This window comes from Thrips palmi, unplaced genomic scaffold, assembly GCF_012932325.1.
Source record: "Thrips palmi isolate BJ-2018 unplaced genomic scaffold, TpBJ-2018v1 HiC_scaffold_7, whole genome shotgun sequence".
NCBI classification, from domain to species: domain Eukaryota; kingdom Metazoa; phylum Arthropoda; class Insecta; order Thysanoptera; family Thripidae; genus Thrips; species Thrips palmi.
In genome coordinates this window covers 3,879,265-3,897,580 of record NW_023144634.1, presented here as the reverse complement: position 1 = coordinate 3,897,580, position 18,316 = coordinate 3,879,265, and the positions used below count along the sequence as shown (strand labels likewise).

Sequence of the window (18,316 nt, the reverse complement as noted above, 5' to 3'; positions counted from 1 at the left end):
ATTAAAGTGGTGGAGTATCTTCAGTATCAAAGACACGCCTCACAAAGGGCCAGAAGACCGTCGTAGGCGGCCAAAATTCTAGACGCGCTTTGAGTTCCAGAGTCGCGAATTGGGATTCGAACCGAACGTGTGACCCTACCAATGGATTGCTCTCCGAACGAGGAATCCATTGGTGGGGTCACACGTTCGGTTCGAGTCCTGTTTAGCGACTCTGGAACTCAAAACGCGTCTAGAGTTTCGGCCGCCTCCACCGGTCCTCTGGCCCACTGTGGCCTTTGGCGGATGTCGTCAAAGCGCTCCGCCTACGCCATCGGCGTTCCAGCTACCCGCCACTTCCTCGTACCGCTCCCGGTCTTTTTATCTCGCCATTCCATTCTGGCGTCGATTCTGATTGTAAATCCCGCCAGGATTGATTCTCTTTATCTTGTCCGCGCGCCGCGCCGCACCTCAGTGGTGCTCGGCCCGCGTCCCGGACAGTCCTGGCCGCCGCACCCGAGGGACCCGAGGCCGCACCGCACACAGTGCACCACACCATGTGGCGCCCAGCCTTGCCCGCGCTGCTACCGCTGCTCCTGTCGGGTAAGGCACACACAGTGGGCCAGAGGACCGGCGGAGGCGGCCAAAACTCTCGACGCGTTTTGAGCTCCAGAGTCGCTAAATGGGCCTCGAACCGAACGTGTGACCCCACCAATGGATTCCTCGTTCGGAGAGCAATCCATTAGTGTGGTCACACGCTCGGTTCGAGTCCCATTTAGCGACTCTGGAGCTCAAAACGTTTCTTGAGTTTTGGCCGCCCCCGCCGGTCCTCTGGCCCACTGTGGCACACGCCACTCGGACACACGTGCACACGTGGCGGTAACTAGCGAGTGGATTGAGTGCTCGGCGAGCACGCTCGCTGAGCTGCCCGTCGGTGCATACACTGTGAACGCCACGTTGCAGCATGCCGGCCCGGCGGTGCCGTAATCGGCGGCCAGCAGACCACCATTGAGCTCCACCCGCACCTGGTGGCCATCGACTTCCAGGGGGACATGGTGTGCGGCGGGGCGCTGCTCAGCCCCAAGACCGTCATCACCGCGGCCAGCTGCTTCTTCGCCACGTGAGAACCCTTAATTACTGCTCTTGTGACTTCTGTTTGTCGCACCGTCGCCTGAAGGCCGGCGAGAATTTTTCCTCCAAACCACGTTCCAATTTGCGTGGCGCCGGGCAGGCGCTCGCCGCGCCGCTCGCTTCGATCAGTCCTGGGCGTTTTCAAGTTGAAAAATGAAGACCGTTCGCGTCACTGGACCACGTTCACTTCCCCGCAGGGACTTCTACTCGCGGATGCTGACGGTGCGCGTGGGGTCGCAGGTCCGCGACGGTGGCGGCGAGGCCTTCGAAGTGGCGGACTACGAGCAGCACCCGGACTACAACGTGTACTGGGGCAACCACGACGCCCTGCTGCTCTACCTCAAGGACGAGGTTCCCTTCCGCGCCGAGGTGCAGCCGGTGGCGCTGGCCGCGCCTTCGGACGGCATCGCCGTGGGGGAGAAGCTGGTCTTGGCCGGCTACGGGGACCTCTATGTGGGTCATCGTCGCACAGTGGGCCAGAAGACCGGTGGGGGCGGCCAAAACTCTAGGCGCGTTTTGAGCTCCAGCGTCGCTAAATGGGCCTCGAACCGAACGTGTGACCCCAGCAATGGATTGCTCTCCGAACGAGGAATCCATTGGTGGGGTCACACGTTCGGTTCGAGTCCCATTTAGCGACTCTGGAGCTCAAAACGCGTCGAGAGTTTTGGCCGCCTCCACCGGTCTTCTGGCCCACTGTGCGTCGCCAGCTCCAAATATGTACCCAGTGCGTGTATACCCTGCTGATGGAAACGCGTGTGCCTACAGCAAGACGAGGTGCTGCCCGAAGGCGAACAGCGCCAGGTTCAGGCCGCCACGCTCGCCTTCTTCAACCAGGACCTCTGCGACGAGCTGTACTACTTCACGCCCCCCGTCGTCAACAACCGCGCGTGCGCCGGCGGACTCACGAGCGACATGTGCGGCACTGTAAGGTCCACAGTTCAACGCGAACGAAATCGCGACGGCGTTTCGTGATTGTCTTTACTTTCTTTCCTTTCCAGAGGGACGTCGGTTCACCCATCGTCAACTGGCGGGGCCGCCTGGTGGGGCTCGCCATACAGCAGAGGAAAACCTGCGGTGTGCCGGGGCTGCCCACCAGCTTCTCCAACCTGGCCCACCCCAACCTCAACCAGTGGGTCATGGAGCACATCAAGTAGCCACGACACCTTCATCACTGTACAAAAACCCGAAAACATTAAATTAGCCTTTATTTTGAGAGTGGTGATTTTCTGTTCGGACCATCTACGCCCAGTGAGCAGCCAGCCAGCCACACTCGATATGCCCGTTGGGCTGCCTACCTCGCAGGCGGGCGTGCACGCCGCGGCCCTAGAGCGCGGGCATCCGTCTGACGACTTTGGTCGGTGTTATTTCTCCACAATTTCTCCTCATCTTGGAAAATTTTAAAGGACCTGGATGTCAGGATCCTAACGTGACAAAAGCTGAGTGTACACTGCTGTCTATTTTCTTAGCACACTTACCATCTCTGCGCTTGGAATTGGGATATTATTTTTAGGGGGGTGGGTGGGGTGGATTTTGAGTCTTTATTCCAGCAAAACACAGCTTGCTATAAGGAAATACGATTCACTTTTCAAACTGTGTGACGTTGCGTAGAGTGGGCCGCGCCACGCAGCGAGAGGGCTATTAACTAATTGCCCCTCTTCCATAAATTTCTAATCCTTTGAGACTCCCTTATCCAATCCACCGAGGTCCGCGACGAGGCGTCAGAGGCCATGGCCTGGGCCGTGCACTGCAGTCTGGCCCTGGCGGTCGGACTGAGTACCACAAATCGAACACCATGCTGGGGGTCGGCGTCGTCTGCTTGGCCCTGCTCCTCGGAGGTGCGCGAGCGACTTACAGTGTCTCTTTTTACTAAAACGCAGCTTGATGCATCACACGACAAAAGCAGCGCCTGAGATTCCCGGGCAGCTCCTGGAAAATATGCCTGATTTTCCAGGGCGGACCTGGGAATCCCACGCGCTGCTTTTGACGTGCAAATGACCGTTGAAATTTCATGTCGTAATTTTGTTGGTCTATGCATGTTAGTCGACATATGGACGCCCAAACTGGATTTTTTCAAAGATACCTACCGACCACGGCGGCTCTCGTTTTCCAGGGTGCGGCCTCGGCCACGCCATATCCGGCGGCACGGCGACCACCATCCAGAAGCACCCGTTCCAGGTGGCCATCGACTTCGTCTTCCCCCTCCTGGACGACGACGGCTCCGTGATGGGCGAGAACATCACCATGGTGTGCTCCGGGGCGCTCATCACCAACAAGACCGTCATCACGGCGGCCGTCTGCGCCGGGACGTGAGTAGTGTGTGTGTGTGTGTGAGCGCGTGCGTACGTTTGTGTGTGTGAGTGCGCCTGACCGTACAGTAGACCCCTTGCTCCAGCTTTGACGGCAACGGCCTGGACGTGAAGACGCTGAGGGTGCGCGTCGGCTCCCAGCTCCGCGAGGGCGGCGGCGAGGCGTACGGGGTGGTGGACTACCAGCCGCACTGGTACTACCGGGAGTGGCTGCACGAGCGCAATGTCATGCTGCTGTACCTGGAGGAGGAGGTGACCCTCCGCGCCGAGGTGCGCCCCATCACCCTCGCCACGCCCGCCACGGCCCCCAAGGCCGGCGAGAAGCTCATCCTGTCGGGCTACGGGGACCTCACGGTGAGCTTGACGTCGTGGTGCTAGTCGTGGTGCTTGACGTCGTGGTGCTAGACGTCTTGCTGATTGACGTCGTGGTGCTTGCAGAGGGACGAGGTGCTTGAGGACGGCCAGGTTCGCCAGCTGCGCGCCGTCGCCCTGCCCTTCGTGAACCAGGACCTCTGCGAGTCGTGGTACGGCTTCCACTACGGACACACCAACGGCTGCATCGGCAGTGGACTTGTCAGCGTCTGCGGACAGGTCAGTGCCCCGGGTTCGAGTACTGGCGTTACTGCTTTTGACTTTTACCAAAGTGGTCGTTTACGTGTCGCAGGCGGATGTGGGCTCTCCCGTCGTGAACTGGCGAGGCGAGCTGGTGGGCGTGGCCATCAACAACGTCAACTACTGCAACGTCCCCGGCCACCCCGCCATCTTCACCAACTTCGCCGAGCCCGAGCTCAACGCGTGGATCGTGTCCAACACGTACGAGAAGCAGCCCTCGCCGCCACCGCCCACCAACGCACCGCTACCCACCGACGACTACTGCGAGGACTGCACCGAGGAACCCTGCGACCCCGAGTACGAGGAGTGCACCACTTTCAGCGGCGACGGCCCCACAGACTCGACGGTGGCGTGAAAGGGCCTCGCCGCTCTGTCTCTCCCGCACCTCCACGGATCGCTCTACCAGTGAGGGAGACAGCATGGCTTGCTAGGCTGGATTCGACCGAACAAAACAAAGTGACAGGAATCTCTGTCACTTTCCGAACGTCTAACATTATTTATTAAACCGACCCGTTAAAAAAAATATTTGTTTTTAGTTTTTGAAAAATAAAGTTGATGACTGTTTGACCCACGGTCGCGTTGCAAATTCCTGCACATCAAAGCAGCTTCTCGCTTCATTTTGTCCTTTCACGCAACGAGTACACTGCGAGAAAAGGCGTGTGACGTGATCGTGAGGCGCGGGCATTCGGAAGATTGTTAATCCGAGGGATTGCCTTTATCCACGCTGGCTACGCCATGGCTACGCTAGGCTACCAGGCCAGGCACGGCCGCGGCGGAGGCCCGCGGCTCACTGCGCGACGAACCACGCCGCCACCATGCTGCAGATCACCTGGCTGGTCCTCTTCCTCGCAGGTAACACCAGTCACAGCGCCTGGAGTCCTGGACTTCCAGTGTCACAGCTAGCCGTCATATCCCAAAGTGTTCAGAGCAAGGTTTACTCAGGCGTTAGGTGTAAAAAGATCACCCCAAAAATGCACGCGCGCTCACTCATCCAGTCGTACTTTTCGTAGTTTTATGGCCGTTCATTCGTTAATCTTACGCTAATTGGAGTGGCGACCGGTCCTCTTGACTTTATTGTGGGGTCATCCTGATAGCAACCGGACTTACAAAATTGCCCTTCCCATAAAACACGTCACCGATAACTTCACCGACGAGTTTGGCTCGTCTCTGATTGCGTGCTCCGTGACGAGCTCTGTGACACAGGTGTAACAGGTTTTAGGAAACGCTCAATGACTGCGTTCACGCGGTGAGCCCTCTGTTTTCCCATGAATTTCAGCCCATGATTTAGAAATGAAAGCACGCAGGACCGCGTTGTGCTCGCGACGCTATCTCTGATAATCTGACGTCGAAGGCGTGGGTTTACGGGATTAATCGACACGAGAGACTTAAATGCATTCGTAAGGTTTTCTCAAGTCTTAGGCCACAGTGTACCCGCCAAAAGTCTTGGAGAGTTTCGGTTACAAAAATTGCCTTCGTTTAAACTAATCCAGACGCATTCATTAACTTGTTCGTTCAAGGATGTCAAACCAGCTATGCCATCATTGGGAGCTCACAGACGACCATCCAGAAACACCCGTACACCGTAGGTCATTTTCTTCTTCCTTGGGATGTAAACGAACAATCGCTAGATCGCTGAGTTTGCGAACATCGCGTGCCGTCTAGGTCGCCATCGACCGAGTGATCCCGGAGTTTGACGATGAGGACATCATCGACTATGACATCAGCATGATGTGCGCCGGGGCGCTGCTCAGCAACAAGACCGTCCTCGTGGCCGCCAGCTGCTTCAATGAGTAAGCTATAGCTCCGTGGGTTCATTCAAGCTCCATATCTGTCTGTCTGTCTGTCTGTCTGTCTGTCTGTCTGTCTGTCTGTCTGTCTGTCTGTCTGTCTGTCTGTCTGTCTGTCTGTCTGTCTGTCTGTCTGTCCGTCCGTCTGTCTGTCTGTCTGTCTGTCTCTCTCTCCCCTTACGGTTTTCCTCTCCTCCCAGCGCCGACGACATCAAGGACCTGACGTACATGAGGGTCCGCGTGGGCGCCCAGCTGCGCGAGGGTGGCGGCGAGGCGTTCGGCGTGTCCAGCTTCCTGGTGCACCCCTTGTGGCAGTACCCGGCCGAGGCCGACAACGACGTGATGCTCTTGTACCTGTCGGACGAGGTGCCCTTCCGCGCCGAGGTGCAGCCCGTGGCCCTGACGCCGCCCAACGCGCCCGCCGCCGGCGAGAAGCTCATCATGACCGGCTACGGTGACCTGGCGGTGAGCATTCGTGTCTGTCTTTGTCGCAGTCACGAGTTCGACAGAGACAGAATCACGGTGGGCTGTCCCGCCCTCTGCGTTTCATTCCGTGCAGTGCTGCAACACAAGAAGGCAAAACTTCCCCGCGATGCCCCAGTGTCGACAAGGGTCGCCAACCTCAGCCTGCCTTGCCTTCTAGACAAATTGTCGCGAGCAAAGTCCAGATAGTGTCCAGCTGGCAGGCTGATGTTGGTGCAATTTTCGCCCACTCCACTGACTAATTGGCATTCCTGGTTCCATGTCCGGTTGCAGTCGAACGAGGTGCTGGCCGACGGCGAGACGCGGCAGATCCAGGTGGTCACCTTGCCCTTCGTGAACCAGGACCTGTGCGAGGACGCGTACTACTTCTACGAGGGCACCACCGTGTCCTGCGCGGGCGGATTGCAGGCCGGGATGTGCGGATGGGTGAGTGACGCACCACTGCTAGAGTTCCCCGCGTTTTCCCATGTTGACGAGACTTTCCGGTGCCGCAGAGGGACATCGGCGCCCCGCTGGTCAACTGGCGCGGCGAGTTGGTGGGCGTGGCCCTGCAGCGGGATCGCCTGTGCGGCGTCCCCGGCCGCGCCACCACCTTCACCGACCTGGCCCTGCCCGCCATCAACGAGTGGGTGCGCGCCAACGTGGACGTGGAACCGCCGCCGTCGACGGATTCCACCGCATTCGACCTGAAGGCAGTCATCACCAGCAAGAGCAAGGCGAACGAGGCGGAGAGGCGTCGCTAGCGCTACCCCCTGCGAGCAGAACCCTCTCGGTGGCGATACTCCGAGCGCGAGGGCGCTTCCGTCCCCCCCCCACCCCCTTGCCCGGGGAAGCGAGCCAGTGTAAACTGTTGTGGAAGGGAAAGCTCTAACGCTTTGGAAAGTAACAACGCGCCTGCTACAATGTTGGTAAACGATTTATTGACAACTGCTGGTAAATTGTTTATCTCTAGTTATATACAAAACACAACGGATTAAAAACAAAATACAGAATCTGCGCTCGTACAAAACGTGCGGTTGACTAGCAAAACGTGTTAGCAGACATTAAAAAATCAGGTCACACATCCATTCAATCATCTCATTTATACACAACAAGCTTTGGAGAATGGAAAAGAATGTTTCAGTATCATATGAGTGCTATTAAATTAAAATTTCATTTCTTTTATCACGATTGTTTCATTTGAAAGATCTAAGACTTTGCCCTACCATAATACTTATTTTCCTTATATTACGTAAGTCATTCACATTTTATGTTATCAGATACGTCTCTTTGATACGTTTTCGGTTGATTATCTACTACGGCGGAGTCAAACCGGAGTCCCACATTTGTTGACAGACAACTTCTCTCCTAATAAATATTTTTGGTATGCGTTCAGAGGTTCACATAGTGGTCGTTGTCCATTGAGCTAAAATAAGGCCTCGATGAGTGTCCCGAGGGAAACTGAGAGTCACTTTGCGGCGGTGTTCGTTCGCCTCCCTGTGCTAGGGAGAGGGCACCCCGAGAGTGCGGAGTAGCGCCGCCCCACCGTGTTAGGGAGAGAACTCGCCGAGAACGCGGAGTAGCGCCGCTACCTCGAGCCAGGGAGAGAACGCCTCGAGAGCGTGGAGTAGCGCCGCCACGCCGCTTTAGGGCGAGAACACCCTAAATGCGCGGAGTAGCACCGCTACCTCGAGCCATGGAGAGAACGCCCCGAGAGCGCGGAGTAGCGCTAGGCCCCCGCCAGCACGGCGGCCAGGTTCTCGGCGCGCTGCGGCAGCTGGGCGTCGTCGTCGTGGATGGTGGCGCGGAAGGCCTGCACCACGTGGCGCACCTTGAGCACCAGGTTCCTGGTCTGCAGCGGGCAGCTCGTGTGCAGCGACAGGTCGGCGGACAGGTGCGTGAGGCGGCGCAGCAGCGTGAGGCACGCCGACAAGTGCGTCGGCAAGTCCGAGTCGTCCTGCGACTGCGGCGACGAGTCCGTGATGCTCTTCACGAGCTGCTTGGACGACGTGACGAGCTGCCGCGCCTCCGAGCTCAAGCTCTCGCGGGCCACCTGCGGGACCAAGGTCTCAGTTGGGAAGACATTTTGTTTGAACCTTGCCGGAGGTGTTGGAGGGAAAACTATAGGGTTCCTCTCGGAACCCCGAAGAACAACCAACCCCCAAAAACCCATGCGCACAGTTTAAATACACACGTAAAGAAGTTGCAGCGGCCAGCGGGGCGGGCTTACCTGGAACTTGTCCTCGTTCATAAGCGGGCCGCCGCCGGACTGCTGGTGCTGGCTGCACTCGTCGGCGACCTGGTCTAGCTGCTCCAGGAGGCCGCCCAGCGCCACCTCCGTCTTGGCCAGCAAGGTCCTCTTCGTCCACATGGGCACGGTGCCGCCGCCGCCAGCCTTGGGGCTCATGTGGATGGCCTGGAACCGCGGGGAGCATTAGGACCATGCTGCTACGTCTACCGGAAGCAACCATGACACTGGACACCCACCTGCTGGTGGCTGTTGGAGTACGGCTGCGGCGCCTGCTGCTTGGGGCCATGGCCGTTGGTGTTGCTGTGACCATTCATGTCCGGCGCGGGGGCGGTCCACACCTGTGAGGGAAACCAGGCTGTTAAACTGTCTTTCCACACAGCTCAGATACTGCGGTGTGGTGTGATGCTGTTGTGAGGCCGTACCTCCGGAGTGTTGTCGTAGACCGACAACTGCTGCACCCTGGGCTTGGCCGGGAGGGTGTTGAAGTGCTGGGGGTTGCGCGGCTTGAGTGGCGGCGTGCTGGGCACCCTGACGGCGCCGGGCGCCGCGAGCCCCCCGATGAGGTTGGTCACCCTGGCCGTCGGTGCCCCGCGCCCGTTGGCGATCCGGTACACGGACCCGTTGCTCTCGGCGTGCAGCCCCTTGCCGTTCACGCCGTTACTCGGCGAGCCGTTAACGCCGTTCGCGCCGTTCAGGGCGCCGTTTAACGCGCCATTCTGCGCGCCGTTTAACGGTCCGTTTGACGGTCCGTTTGACGGCCGGTTGAGCTGGTTGGATTCCAACTCCCTCGCCGCCACCGCGTTGTACGTGCGGCCCGCGGCCGCGGGCAGGGGCGTGACCTGTGCCACGCGGCGCAGCGTGCCCTGCGAACAGCGCCAAGCATTCGGCATTACTCGCAGGTCGGCGGGGCTGGCGGCCTTGCCGCCTTGCGGCGCTGCCCTCGCGACACCGGGACTCACGTGGACGGGCGACTGGTGGTTGACGGGCCGCTTGGGCGGCAGCCAGACTTGCGGCGGCGTCAGCGCGGAGACCGGCATCTGGGCGCGCGGGGGCAGGTCGGGCACCGCCTGGCCTTGACTGTGGCCTTGCTGGCCTTGGCCGACCTGGCCCTGGCCGAGCTGCGACAGCAGGCTGCTGTTCTTGGGCGGCCGCTCGGGCGGCGCGTGCGACGGCGTCCTGGGCGGCGTGGGCGGCGCGGGGAGCGGCGTCACGTCGGGCGGGGAGTCGCCCAGCGGGGAGGGCGTCTTGTCCGGACTGTCTCTGCAGGCAAAGCAAGAGCTGTGGTCGGTTAGAATCACTCCCCGAAAGAGGCCCGCCCAAGGACGCACAGTGGGCCAGAAACCGGCGGAGGCGGCCAAAATTCTAGACGCGTTTTGAGCTCCAGGGTCGCTAAACAGGACTCGAACCGAACGTGTGACCCCACCAATGGATTCCTCGTCCGGAGAGCAATCTATTGGTGGGGTCACACGTTCGGCTCGAGTCCCATCCCATCCCATTTAGCGAATCTGGAGCTCAAAACGCGTCTGGAATTTTGGCCGCCTCCGCCGGTTTCTTGCCCACTGTGGGACGGTCCAATCGAACACAAACACTCGGAGGTGCTTCGCGGAGCTTGCAGTCTCCTCACCTGTAGGTGCCGCAGCAGCTGCTGAAGGGGCTGGGCTTCTTCTCGAGGGTGGCGTACTCGATGACCCTCTTCTTGGGCGCCACCTCGGCCTGCGGTTTGGCGAGCGGGACGCTGTGCAGGCCGCCGTTGCTGTCGATGAACCCTCGGATGAGAGAAGAGTCGGCCTGCAAGTCCAAGGTCCACGTCAAGGGTCAAATTTCCGCCACGATGCTTCACGGTAAAAACGGAACCTGGTTTTCCCAGGAAGCTAATGGTGAAGGCATAGGCGATTTCCAGCGAGTTCCTGGGAAAACCAGGACGTTTTTACCGTGTTGAGATGCATGCGGCCGGCGCACAGTGGGCCAGAAGACCGGTGGAGGCGGCCAGAATTCCAGACGCATTTTGAGCTCCAGAGTCGCTAAATGGGACTCGAACCGAGCGTGTGACCACACTAATGGATTGCTCTCCGGACGAGGAATCCATTGGTAGGGTCACACGTTCAGTTCCAGGCCCATTTAGCGACTCTGCAGCTCAAAACGCGTCGAGAGTTTTGGCCGCCTCCGCCGGTCTTCTGGCCCATCGCGCGGCGCCTCGCTTACCGTCGTGTTGCCGTACGTGGGCTCCTCCGAGGCAGTGGTGTCGCTCGTGAGGGACAAGGACACCGCGCTGTCCACCGACACCCTGGGCGGCGGCAGCGGCGCGCAGTGGTACGTCCTGGGGATGCGCCGCAGCTCCTCCGGCGTGGCCGTCGGGCAGGGCTCCCCGTTGAGCCGCGTCAGCGGGTGGGTCTCGTCGTCGGCGTCCCTCTGGCACGAGAGCACGGCGGCGACGGGCTGTGGAGGGAGTCACATTCGGGAAAGTCAGGAGGCGATTTCATTTCTGGGGGAAACTTTCTAAAACCGGGTTCTTCAGTCAGACATGCTCGTGTGACGCTAGCCTGCAACACTGAAACGCTCTGGTGCCCAAACCATGCTGGTGGTGGTGGTGCTGGCGGACCAGCCGGTCAGGGTGGACGCTACTCCATGCAGGCAGACGACCACACGGCGGGGCGAAAAAGAGCCTGCTTACGCGCTGCTGGCTGGCGCCTCAACGAGGGAGGCGTGGCCTTGCTCTTACGGTGGACGGAGGCGGCGGGATGATGAAGGACGAGATCTCTTCCGGCGTCAACTCCACGGCCGTGGCGGTGCTGGCCGTGCTGCTGTTGCTGCTGCTGCTGCTACTGCTGCTGCTGCTTGGCGGCTGCTGGGGCTGCGAGGCGACCCGTGGAGGCGGCGGCACCATCACGGACTTGAGGAAGGCCTCCAGGTCCAGGGACAGGCCCGCGTCGAGCAGCGCCTGTGGGGGGCAGAGCACCAATGTAGCCGCCGAGAGAGAGGGAGGGAGAGGGAGAGAGAGAGAGAGAGAGAGAGAGAGAGAGAAAAAGAAAGAAAGAAAGAAAGAGAGAGGGGAGACTCAAAAGAGGCTGTCAATGAGCAGGGGTATAGAGGGCAGGCTAGGGAAGGCTAATTAAAAACATGTTTTTGTCGACAAGACGTCGGTACCTCGACGGGCGCCGAGTCGGGCTCGGCCTGCGCGCCGCTGCCGTGCAGCATCTTCTCCAGGCTGTGCAGCTGCACCTCGAGCGGCGTCTGGTCCGCGAAGGGCGTGGGGGGCACATTGAGCGGCGACGACGGCAAGGGCACCCGCATCGGGGCGCCGTCCACGCCGTCGACGGCCTCGTCGTCCGGCGTCACCGGCGGCGGGATGAGGGTGAGGTCGATGATGTCGGGGTCCAGGCAGAACGTGTTCTCGGGAAGCACCGACTCGGCCTGCATCCGCTTCAGCAGGTCCTGCGGGATGTTTTCGTTACATTTCGTCGCGTTTTTCGATGGCAGAGGAGCCCTCTCGACGTGTTTACCTGGAAGTGCTGACTGCCCGGCCGAAGGTTGTCCGTGTCCGGACTGTGCAGGCCGAAGCTGGAGTCGCTCGGGCGCAGCAGGGAGTGCCGCCGGGCCTCGCCGTCTGAAAATCAATTCAAGTCAAATCAGTTCAATTCCAATGAAAGCAGAAATTAGCCGACGTCTGACAAGGCTGTACCTGTCTGCGCCTTGTGCGACGGGCTCTCCCCCGGCGTGCTCAGCGAGTCCGTGTCCGACTCGGAGGGCTCCTCGCCGAGGTCGATGTGGGCGATGGCCGCCGTCAGGTCCTCGTCGGCGAGCTTGTTGCCCTGCAACCCCAGACACGGTGAGCAGTCTCGCTCGACTGGCCCTCCTACTTCACAACGAATACGGCGCGGACGAGTACATCTAGCATGCACACAACGTTGAAGAGCTTGACGTCGTATTGCTACATATAGAGCACATTGAACTTTATCAGCATGTGTCGAAAATAAAAAGCCTAAGAAACTAGTTTACGGTATCTTGATCACTAAATACATAGCTCGGCGTTGCAACATTGAAAGAAAGCATTTCACCAAGCCGGAACAGAAGCGCTTTACTATATATTAAACACTGCCTCAATACTATGAAATGCAATAAACGGAAAACTTTTTGAGAAAGGTGAAAATTAAGTGAAGAACTTGGCTTCCGACAGTGTTGCAGCGCGTCTCTAGAAGCTAAAAGCCAACCTGGGTGAGCAGTAGCAGCGAGTCACTGTGCTTGAGCTGGCCGGGCGGCGGCGCGTCCGAGTCTACTGCAGACGACATGAAGGAACACTCTGAGTCGCTTACGCTTCCCTCCCGGGCGTGGCCGTGCGCCGTGTGCGCGTGGCCGAGGTCGCGGAGGCCCTGCGGCGGCCGCTCCTGCTGCGTGAGGTACTGCTCCGAGCTCTGCACCAGCTCCTGCATCTCCGCCACCCTCCGCAGCACCTGGGTTACAGTGTCGCAGTTAGAGCTCCGACGCGTCCAACAAGTAAAATGGGGAACCACCATGAGCCAAGCCCGTTAGCGAGGAAAGCCGAATCGCACAGTGGGCCAGAAGACCGGTGGAGGCGGCCAAAACTCTAGAAGCGTTTTGAGCTCCAGAGTCTCTAGACAGGACTCGAAGCAGGACTCGAACCGAACGTGTGACCCCACCTTTGGATTCCTCGTTCGGAGAGCAATCCATTGGTGGGGTCACACGATCGGTTCGAGTCCTGTTTAGCGACACTCTGGAGCTCAAAAACGAGTCTAGAGCTTTGGCCACTTGCGCCGGCCTTCTGGCCCATCCGATGTTTTCGTCGCCAATTTTATGAGTGTGCTCACCTCCTCGTTGCGCGCCTCCACCAAGTCCAAGTCGCCCTCCAGGATCTCCATGGAGACGACGCTCTGCAGGTCGAAGCCCGAGTCGTCCTGCGGCGGCGGCAGCTTGCCGAGCCTAACGATGAGAACGAGAAACGAAGACGGTTTGAAATGAGGACGCTCTTGTCTAACATCATGTTCCACCGCGAGTGAACTTACATTGTGTTCATGTTGTCGTCGACGGGGTACACGTTGGCGTGCGGCGCGAAGGTGACCGTTTTGCTGCCGGCGATGGGTGGATGTCCGTTGGCAGTGATCTAAAAAAGTCAAATAAATCATTTCTAAGGCTTTAAAAAAAAAAAAGAAAACTGTTTATCGTGCGCAAAGACGTAGAAATAAACTGACGTAGTGGTTGGCGTCCAGCACGGTGGGCGCGGAGGCCGCAGTGTGGTAGCTTGGCGGCATGGAGAAGTTGGCGAACTGCACCGCCTTCTCGCCCTCGGTGGCGTAGCTCCAGGGCGCGGGGAGTACCGCGTGCTGGCCGCGGTACGGCGGCGCTGTTGGGGCAAAATGGCTTTATAGCTTTAGCATTCGTGGCTCCGAATAAACAAGCACCTGTTGTTCTGGCCTGCAGCGTGAGAGTCGTTTGCGTCGCTCTGTCTCTCTCGCACTTATGCGGCCGCAGTGGGGCAGAAGACCGGTGGAGGCGGCCAAAATTCTCGACGCGTTTTGAGCTCCAGCGATGATGATGTCGCTGAATGGACCTCGAATCGAACGTGTGACCCCACCAATGGATGGCTCTCCGAACGAGGAATCCATTGGTGGGGTCACACGCTTGGTTCTAGTCCCCTTTAGCGACTCTGGAGCTCAAAACGCGTCTGCAATTTGGGCCGCCTCCAGCGGTGTCCTGGCAAATCCACCGTGGGACGCCCCATGGGTGCGAGAGAGACGGGGCGACCGCTTGCCTGCGGGTTGCTGCTCGCGCTCCTGGTGGATGGGCAGCTGCTGCCCGGTGAGCAGCCGGTAGTAGCCCACCAGCACCAGCACCAGCTCCTCGGCGTCGCGGTCCTCCATGCTCAGCACCAGCTGCTTCTCGGGCAGGCTGGGGATGCCGATGCGCACGCAGCGCGAGATCTCGTCCTCGCGCGTCGCGCTCACCTCCGTCATCTGCTCGATCTCCGCCAGCGGCACAGGCTGCGCGCACCAAGCCGAAATGAAATGCGAGAACAACGTGGAAAACGAAGACAGGACGGGAAACGCGCTTACCAGACTGTTCCTCATGCCGACGATTTGACTAATGCCGAACTTCGGGCTGACTAGGATCACGGTCTCCATGTTGGAGTCCTGCAAGCGACGCAGAGGTTGTCAAATTCCGTGGCCTTTCGGATACAAAAAGTTGACCGACGCGTTGCGCTTACTCTAATGTTGGTGCTGAAGCACTTGGCGCCGTAGGACGGCAGCTGGGAGATGATGTTGAGGTAGTAGAGCTTGGCCTGCAGTGACGTCAGGCTCTTGTGGCCCAGGCCGGACGCCGTCGTCATGTTTTGGTTCATTTTCAGGAAGTGGCCGATGATCTTCCTCAGCTCCTTGCGCTTCATCGTCTCCATCAGGGACACGGGCACGAACCGCTCCAGGCCGAACTCGCGTCTGTCGAAACGGGGGTCATGAAGGCGGCCGCGAACGGAAGGGAGACGGACTCACGGAGCACAGTGGGCCAGAAGACCGATGCCGGCGGCCAAAACTCCAGACGCGTTTTGAGCTCCAGAGTCGCTAAATGGGACTCGAACCGAACGTGTGAACCATCAATGGATTGCTCTCCAAACGAGGAATCCATTGGTGGGGTTACACGTTTGGTTTGAGTCCTTGTTTGGAGACTCTGGAGCTCAAAACGCGTCTAGAGTTTCGGCCGCCCACACCGGTCTTTTGGTAAATCCACTGTGCGGTGTGTACTTACTCGATCATCTTGACGGTCACCTTCCCCGTCATGTTGTTGGACACGGCGTGCTGGTGGATGTGCAGGGCGGCCAGCCGCAGGGCGATGTCGTACTTGAGCTCGGGGGCGTAGCGCTCTTGGACCACGTCGTTGCAGCACTGAAGGGAGAGAAAACGAAACAGTTTTCAAAATAAATATCACTTTATTTCTAAGAAAACGCTTGGAGAAAGTTGTAAATTCAAGTGCGTGCACCAAGGGGTAACCAACTATAGATTTTCATGTACACTGATTATATTTAGAGTATGATTACATGTGATTTCTTTTGATTATTTTAGTATTTATCACTGATTATAGGAGGTTATTATGTTGATCATTGGGAAATATTGGGGATTATTTGAGCGGCGACCTCAGAAAGCTGTTAAAGTGTCGGAAATTCAGGGTGACTTTGGGCAGCCACTGCGTCAAATTTAGTTGCGGTCATGGGCCTTCCTCGACGCCTTACTATTCTGAAGACCCTACTCTTTCATGCCCCGCCTCGGGAAGGCTTTGACCGCTGATAGTTTGGGAGCAGTGGTCTCGCAAAAATGGTCAAAATGTGAATGAATTTCAGAAAATCACCGTTTTTGCTGACTTTGAGCGGTCACTGCGTCCAATTTAGTTGCGGTCAAAGGCCTCCCTCGACGCCTTACTATTCTGAAGGCCCTACTCTTTCATGCCCCGCCTCGGGAAGGCTTTGACCGCTGATAGTTTGGGAGCAGTGGTCTCGCAAAAATGGTTAAAAGTGATTGAATCCCCGAAAGTATGATTGTCATTTCATTGGATGATGTTGATTATTTCACTGATTTCCAACTAGACGTGCAATGATTATCTTGAGTTGGGTACCCCTTGGCGTGCACTCACTTGAAGGTACAGGTACTCGAAGGCAGTCAGGTCCCTCTGAGCGAGTTGGCAGGCATCCTTCGGAACGAACGCCACCCTGAAGAGACATCGCAGGTTGTGGGCGCCGGGCCGAGCAGCGATCTGGAAAGGACGCATCAAGCAGTTAGTCTTGTCTTGATTCCCAGAGTAGTGGTACTGGCTGACTGAGAACTGGCTGCTGGACAGTCCCAGGACTGCCATGTATCGGGGCTGCCGCACAGTGGGCCAGAATACCGGTGGAGGCGGCCAAAACTTCAGTCGCGTTTTGAGCTCCAGAGTCGCTCAATGGGACTCAAGCCGAACGTGTGACCCCACCCACGGATTTCTCGTTCGGAGAGCTACCCGTTGGTGGGGTCACACGTTCGGTTCGAGTCCCATTGAGCGACTCTGGAGCTCAAAACGCGACTAGAGTTTTGGCCGCCTCCACCGGTCTTCTGGCCCACTGTGCACCCCAGGCCAGCTTAAGGTAAACAGGTGCGGCGAGCTTGTTAGCTCCATGTACGCCATTCGTACTTATTTCAAAGGCGGGCCGCGCCGCGTAGGTCGACACGCCGCGCCGCAAAGGCCGCAAAGCAAGTACCGGCGCCACCAGCGCGCTGCGGCGCCGTGCGGCATTGGCAGTGGCGAAGGCGAGACCTGAGGCGAGACCGCTTTCCGCGCTTTGGGCGCTTTCCACCCGGCGGTGCCACATGCCCGCAATATTATCCGCCAGAGTCGCGGAGGCGGGTTCGTAATTTCGGCATAAATCCTCCCGATTTTAGCGTCCATAAAACGCGAACAGACGGCTCATTCAAGACGTGCAACCCGCCGCGCGCCGCGCGGGGAGGGCTTCGATTCGTACTCCACCACTCGGGGCGTCGTCGGCAGTGCACCGGGCAGCGCGTCGGTAACCTGACCGAGCCATGCGCTCCGACTCCACCTGTCCGTTCCCGCAGGGTGATAGGCCGTCGGGGTGCACTGCCGACTGATTCCGAGAGACGCTTTTGTCGCTCTGTCTCTCTCGCTCTCATGGGGCGTCCGTACAGCTGCGAGAGAAACGCAGAGCGACGGAAAAGAAATGGACTCTCTGGAACACGCCTCACGGTGGGCCAGAACACCGGTGGAGGCGGTCAAAATTCCGGACGCGTTTTGAACTCCAGAGTCACTAAATGGGACTTGAACTGAACGTGTGACCCCACCAATGGATGCTCGTTCGGAGAGCAATCCACTGGTGGGGTCAAACGTTCGGTTCAAGTCCTGCTTCGCGACTTTGGGGCTCAAAACGCGTCTACAGTTTTGTCCGCCTCTACCGGTCTTCTGGCCCACTGTGCGCTTGGGCGAGCGGCCGCACCACTGCAAAGCAAAGCACCCACCTTGGACAGCGGCTCGTCGGGGTCCAGCAGGGTGAGCTTGTTCCTGCGCAGGCTCTTGACGTGCTCCACGGTGAGCGCGAAGTGGTCGGTGGCCTTGATGCACAGCTTTTGCTGCAGCGAGGTCACCACGTCGCGCACCGTGGTGCTCGCGTCGTACTTGAAGCTCTTGGTCTGCCCGTTCTCCAGGAACACCTTGAGCACGTTGGGCATGAAGGGCAGCGCCGCGTCCGCGCCGGCGAACGTCGAGGGCTGCAAGTTAAACCAAGTCAAGTAAGTTTTCTCGGCGCGTTGATTGAAGGACGCCGAGAGCGCCTGCGGTGCGGAGGATAGGCAGTCCCGGCCGACGCGAGCGTCTCGCCAGCGGACCGGTTGCCTACCCGGCAGGCGCCCGGCAGCTAGGCCACAGCGAACCAGAAGACCGGTGGAGGGGTGGAGGCGGCCAAAATTCTAGACGCGTTTTGAGCTCCAGCGCTAAACAGGACTCGAACCGAACGTGTGACCCCACCAATGGATTCCTCGTTCGGAGAGCAATCCATTGGTGGGGTCACACGCTCGTTTCGAGCCCCATTTAGCGACTCTGGAGCTCAAAACGCGTGAAGAACTTTGGCCGCCGCCGCCGGTCTTCTGGCCCACTGTGCAGGCCTAGCCTTGCCGAAGACGAAGACGTACCGGGAAGAGCGGCGCCCCGCTGACGGCCACGCCCTCCGCGAACCGCACCCTGGACGGGTTGGACCGCAGCTTGGCTTTCTTGGCCGCCGACAGCAGCGCTGATTTCCTCGCCGACTAGAA

At 58.8% G+C, this 18,316-nt stretch overlaps 3 protein-coding genes across 4 annotated transcripts in view; 2 read left to right on the top strand and 1 right to left on the bottom strand.

The window, feature by feature from the left end:
• Window positions 1–458: 458 nt before the first annotated feature.
• LOC117652332 (trypsin 3A1-like) lies at window positions 459–2,532 on the top strand. 2 transcript variants are annotated; one of them, XM_034397165.1, is made up of 5 exons: window positions 459–579; window positions 940–1,096; window positions 1,348–1,560; window positions 1,873–2,031; window positions 2,106–2,532. In XM_034397165.1, exons 1-5 carry the CDS (start codon window positions 534–536, stop codon window positions 2,506–2,508), a joined length of 978 nt encoding a protein of 325 aa, XP_034253056.1. In that variant the 5' UTR covers window positions 459–533; the 3' UTR covers window positions 2,509–2,532. The 2 variants fall into 2 exon arrangements, with proteins under 2 accessions (XP_034253056.1, XP_034253057.1); XM_034397166.1 differs by having other exon boundaries at window positions 1,305–1,560; window positions 2,106–2,322.
• Window positions 2,533–2,791: 259 nt separating this feature from the next.
• On the top strand, window positions 2,792–7,459 carry LOC117652723. The gene is made up of 12 exons (XM_034397815.1): window positions 2,792–2,942; window positions 3,218–3,413; window positions 3,500–3,767; window positions 3,852–4,004; window positions 4,078–4,371; window positions 4,562–4,586; window positions 4,701–4,877; window positions 5,543–5,607; window positions 5,688–5,815; window positions 6,013–6,277; window positions 6,569–6,721; window positions 6,790–7,459. Exons 1-12 carry the CDS (start codon window positions 2,900–2,902, stop codon window positions 7,036–7,038), a joined length of 2,016 nt encoding a protein of 671 aa, XP_034253706.1. The 5' UTR covers window positions 2,792–2,899; the 3' UTR covers window positions 7,039–7,459.
• A 544-nt stretch (window positions 7,460–8,003) lies between these two features.
• The window catches only part of LOC117652722, a 103,757-nt gene continuing 93,444 nt past the window's right edge, over window positions 8,004–18,316 (bottom strand). Inside the window, exons 6-27 of the mRNA XM_034397814.1 lie at window positions 18,197–18,310; window positions 17,528–17,776; window positions 16,158–16,277; window positions 15,279–15,415; window positions 14,743–14,971; window positions 14,591–14,668; window positions 14,290–14,518; window positions 13,730–13,881; window positions 13,544–13,641; window positions 13,349–13,460; window positions 12,734–12,973; window positions 12,205–12,334; window positions 12,026–12,129; window positions 11,670–11,957; window positions 11,245–11,463; window positions 10,728–10,961; window positions 10,150–10,313; window positions 9,485–9,803; window positions 8,948–9,388; window positions 8,762–8,863; window positions 8,505–8,690; window positions 8,004–8,327 (exon numbers count right to left, since the gene is read on the bottom strand). Of these exons, the coding sequence (XP_034253705.1) occupies window positions 8,004–8,327; window positions 8,505–8,690; window positions 8,762–8,863; window positions 8,948–9,388; window positions 9,485–9,803; window positions 10,150–10,313; window positions 10,728–10,961; window positions 11,245–11,463; window positions 11,670–11,957; window positions 12,026–12,129; window positions 12,205–12,334; window positions 12,734–12,973; window positions 13,349–13,460; window positions 13,544–13,641; window positions 13,730–13,881; window positions 14,290–14,518; window positions 14,591–14,668; window positions 14,743–14,971; window positions 15,279–15,415; window positions 16,158–16,277; window positions 17,528–17,776; window positions 18,197–18,310 (4,269 nt within the window). The remainder of the gene's footprint in view (window positions 8,328–8,504; window positions 8,691–8,761; window positions 8,864–8,947; window positions 9,389–9,484; window positions 9,804–10,149; window positions 10,314–10,727; window positions 10,962–11,244; window positions 11,464–11,669; window positions 11,958–12,025; window positions 12,130–12,204; window positions 12,335–12,733; window positions 12,974–13,348; window positions 13,461–13,543; window positions 13,642–13,729; window positions 13,882–14,289; window positions 14,519–14,590; window positions 14,669–14,742; window positions 14,972–15,278; window positions 15,416–16,157; window positions 16,278–17,527; window positions 17,777–18,196; window positions 18,311–18,316) is intronic.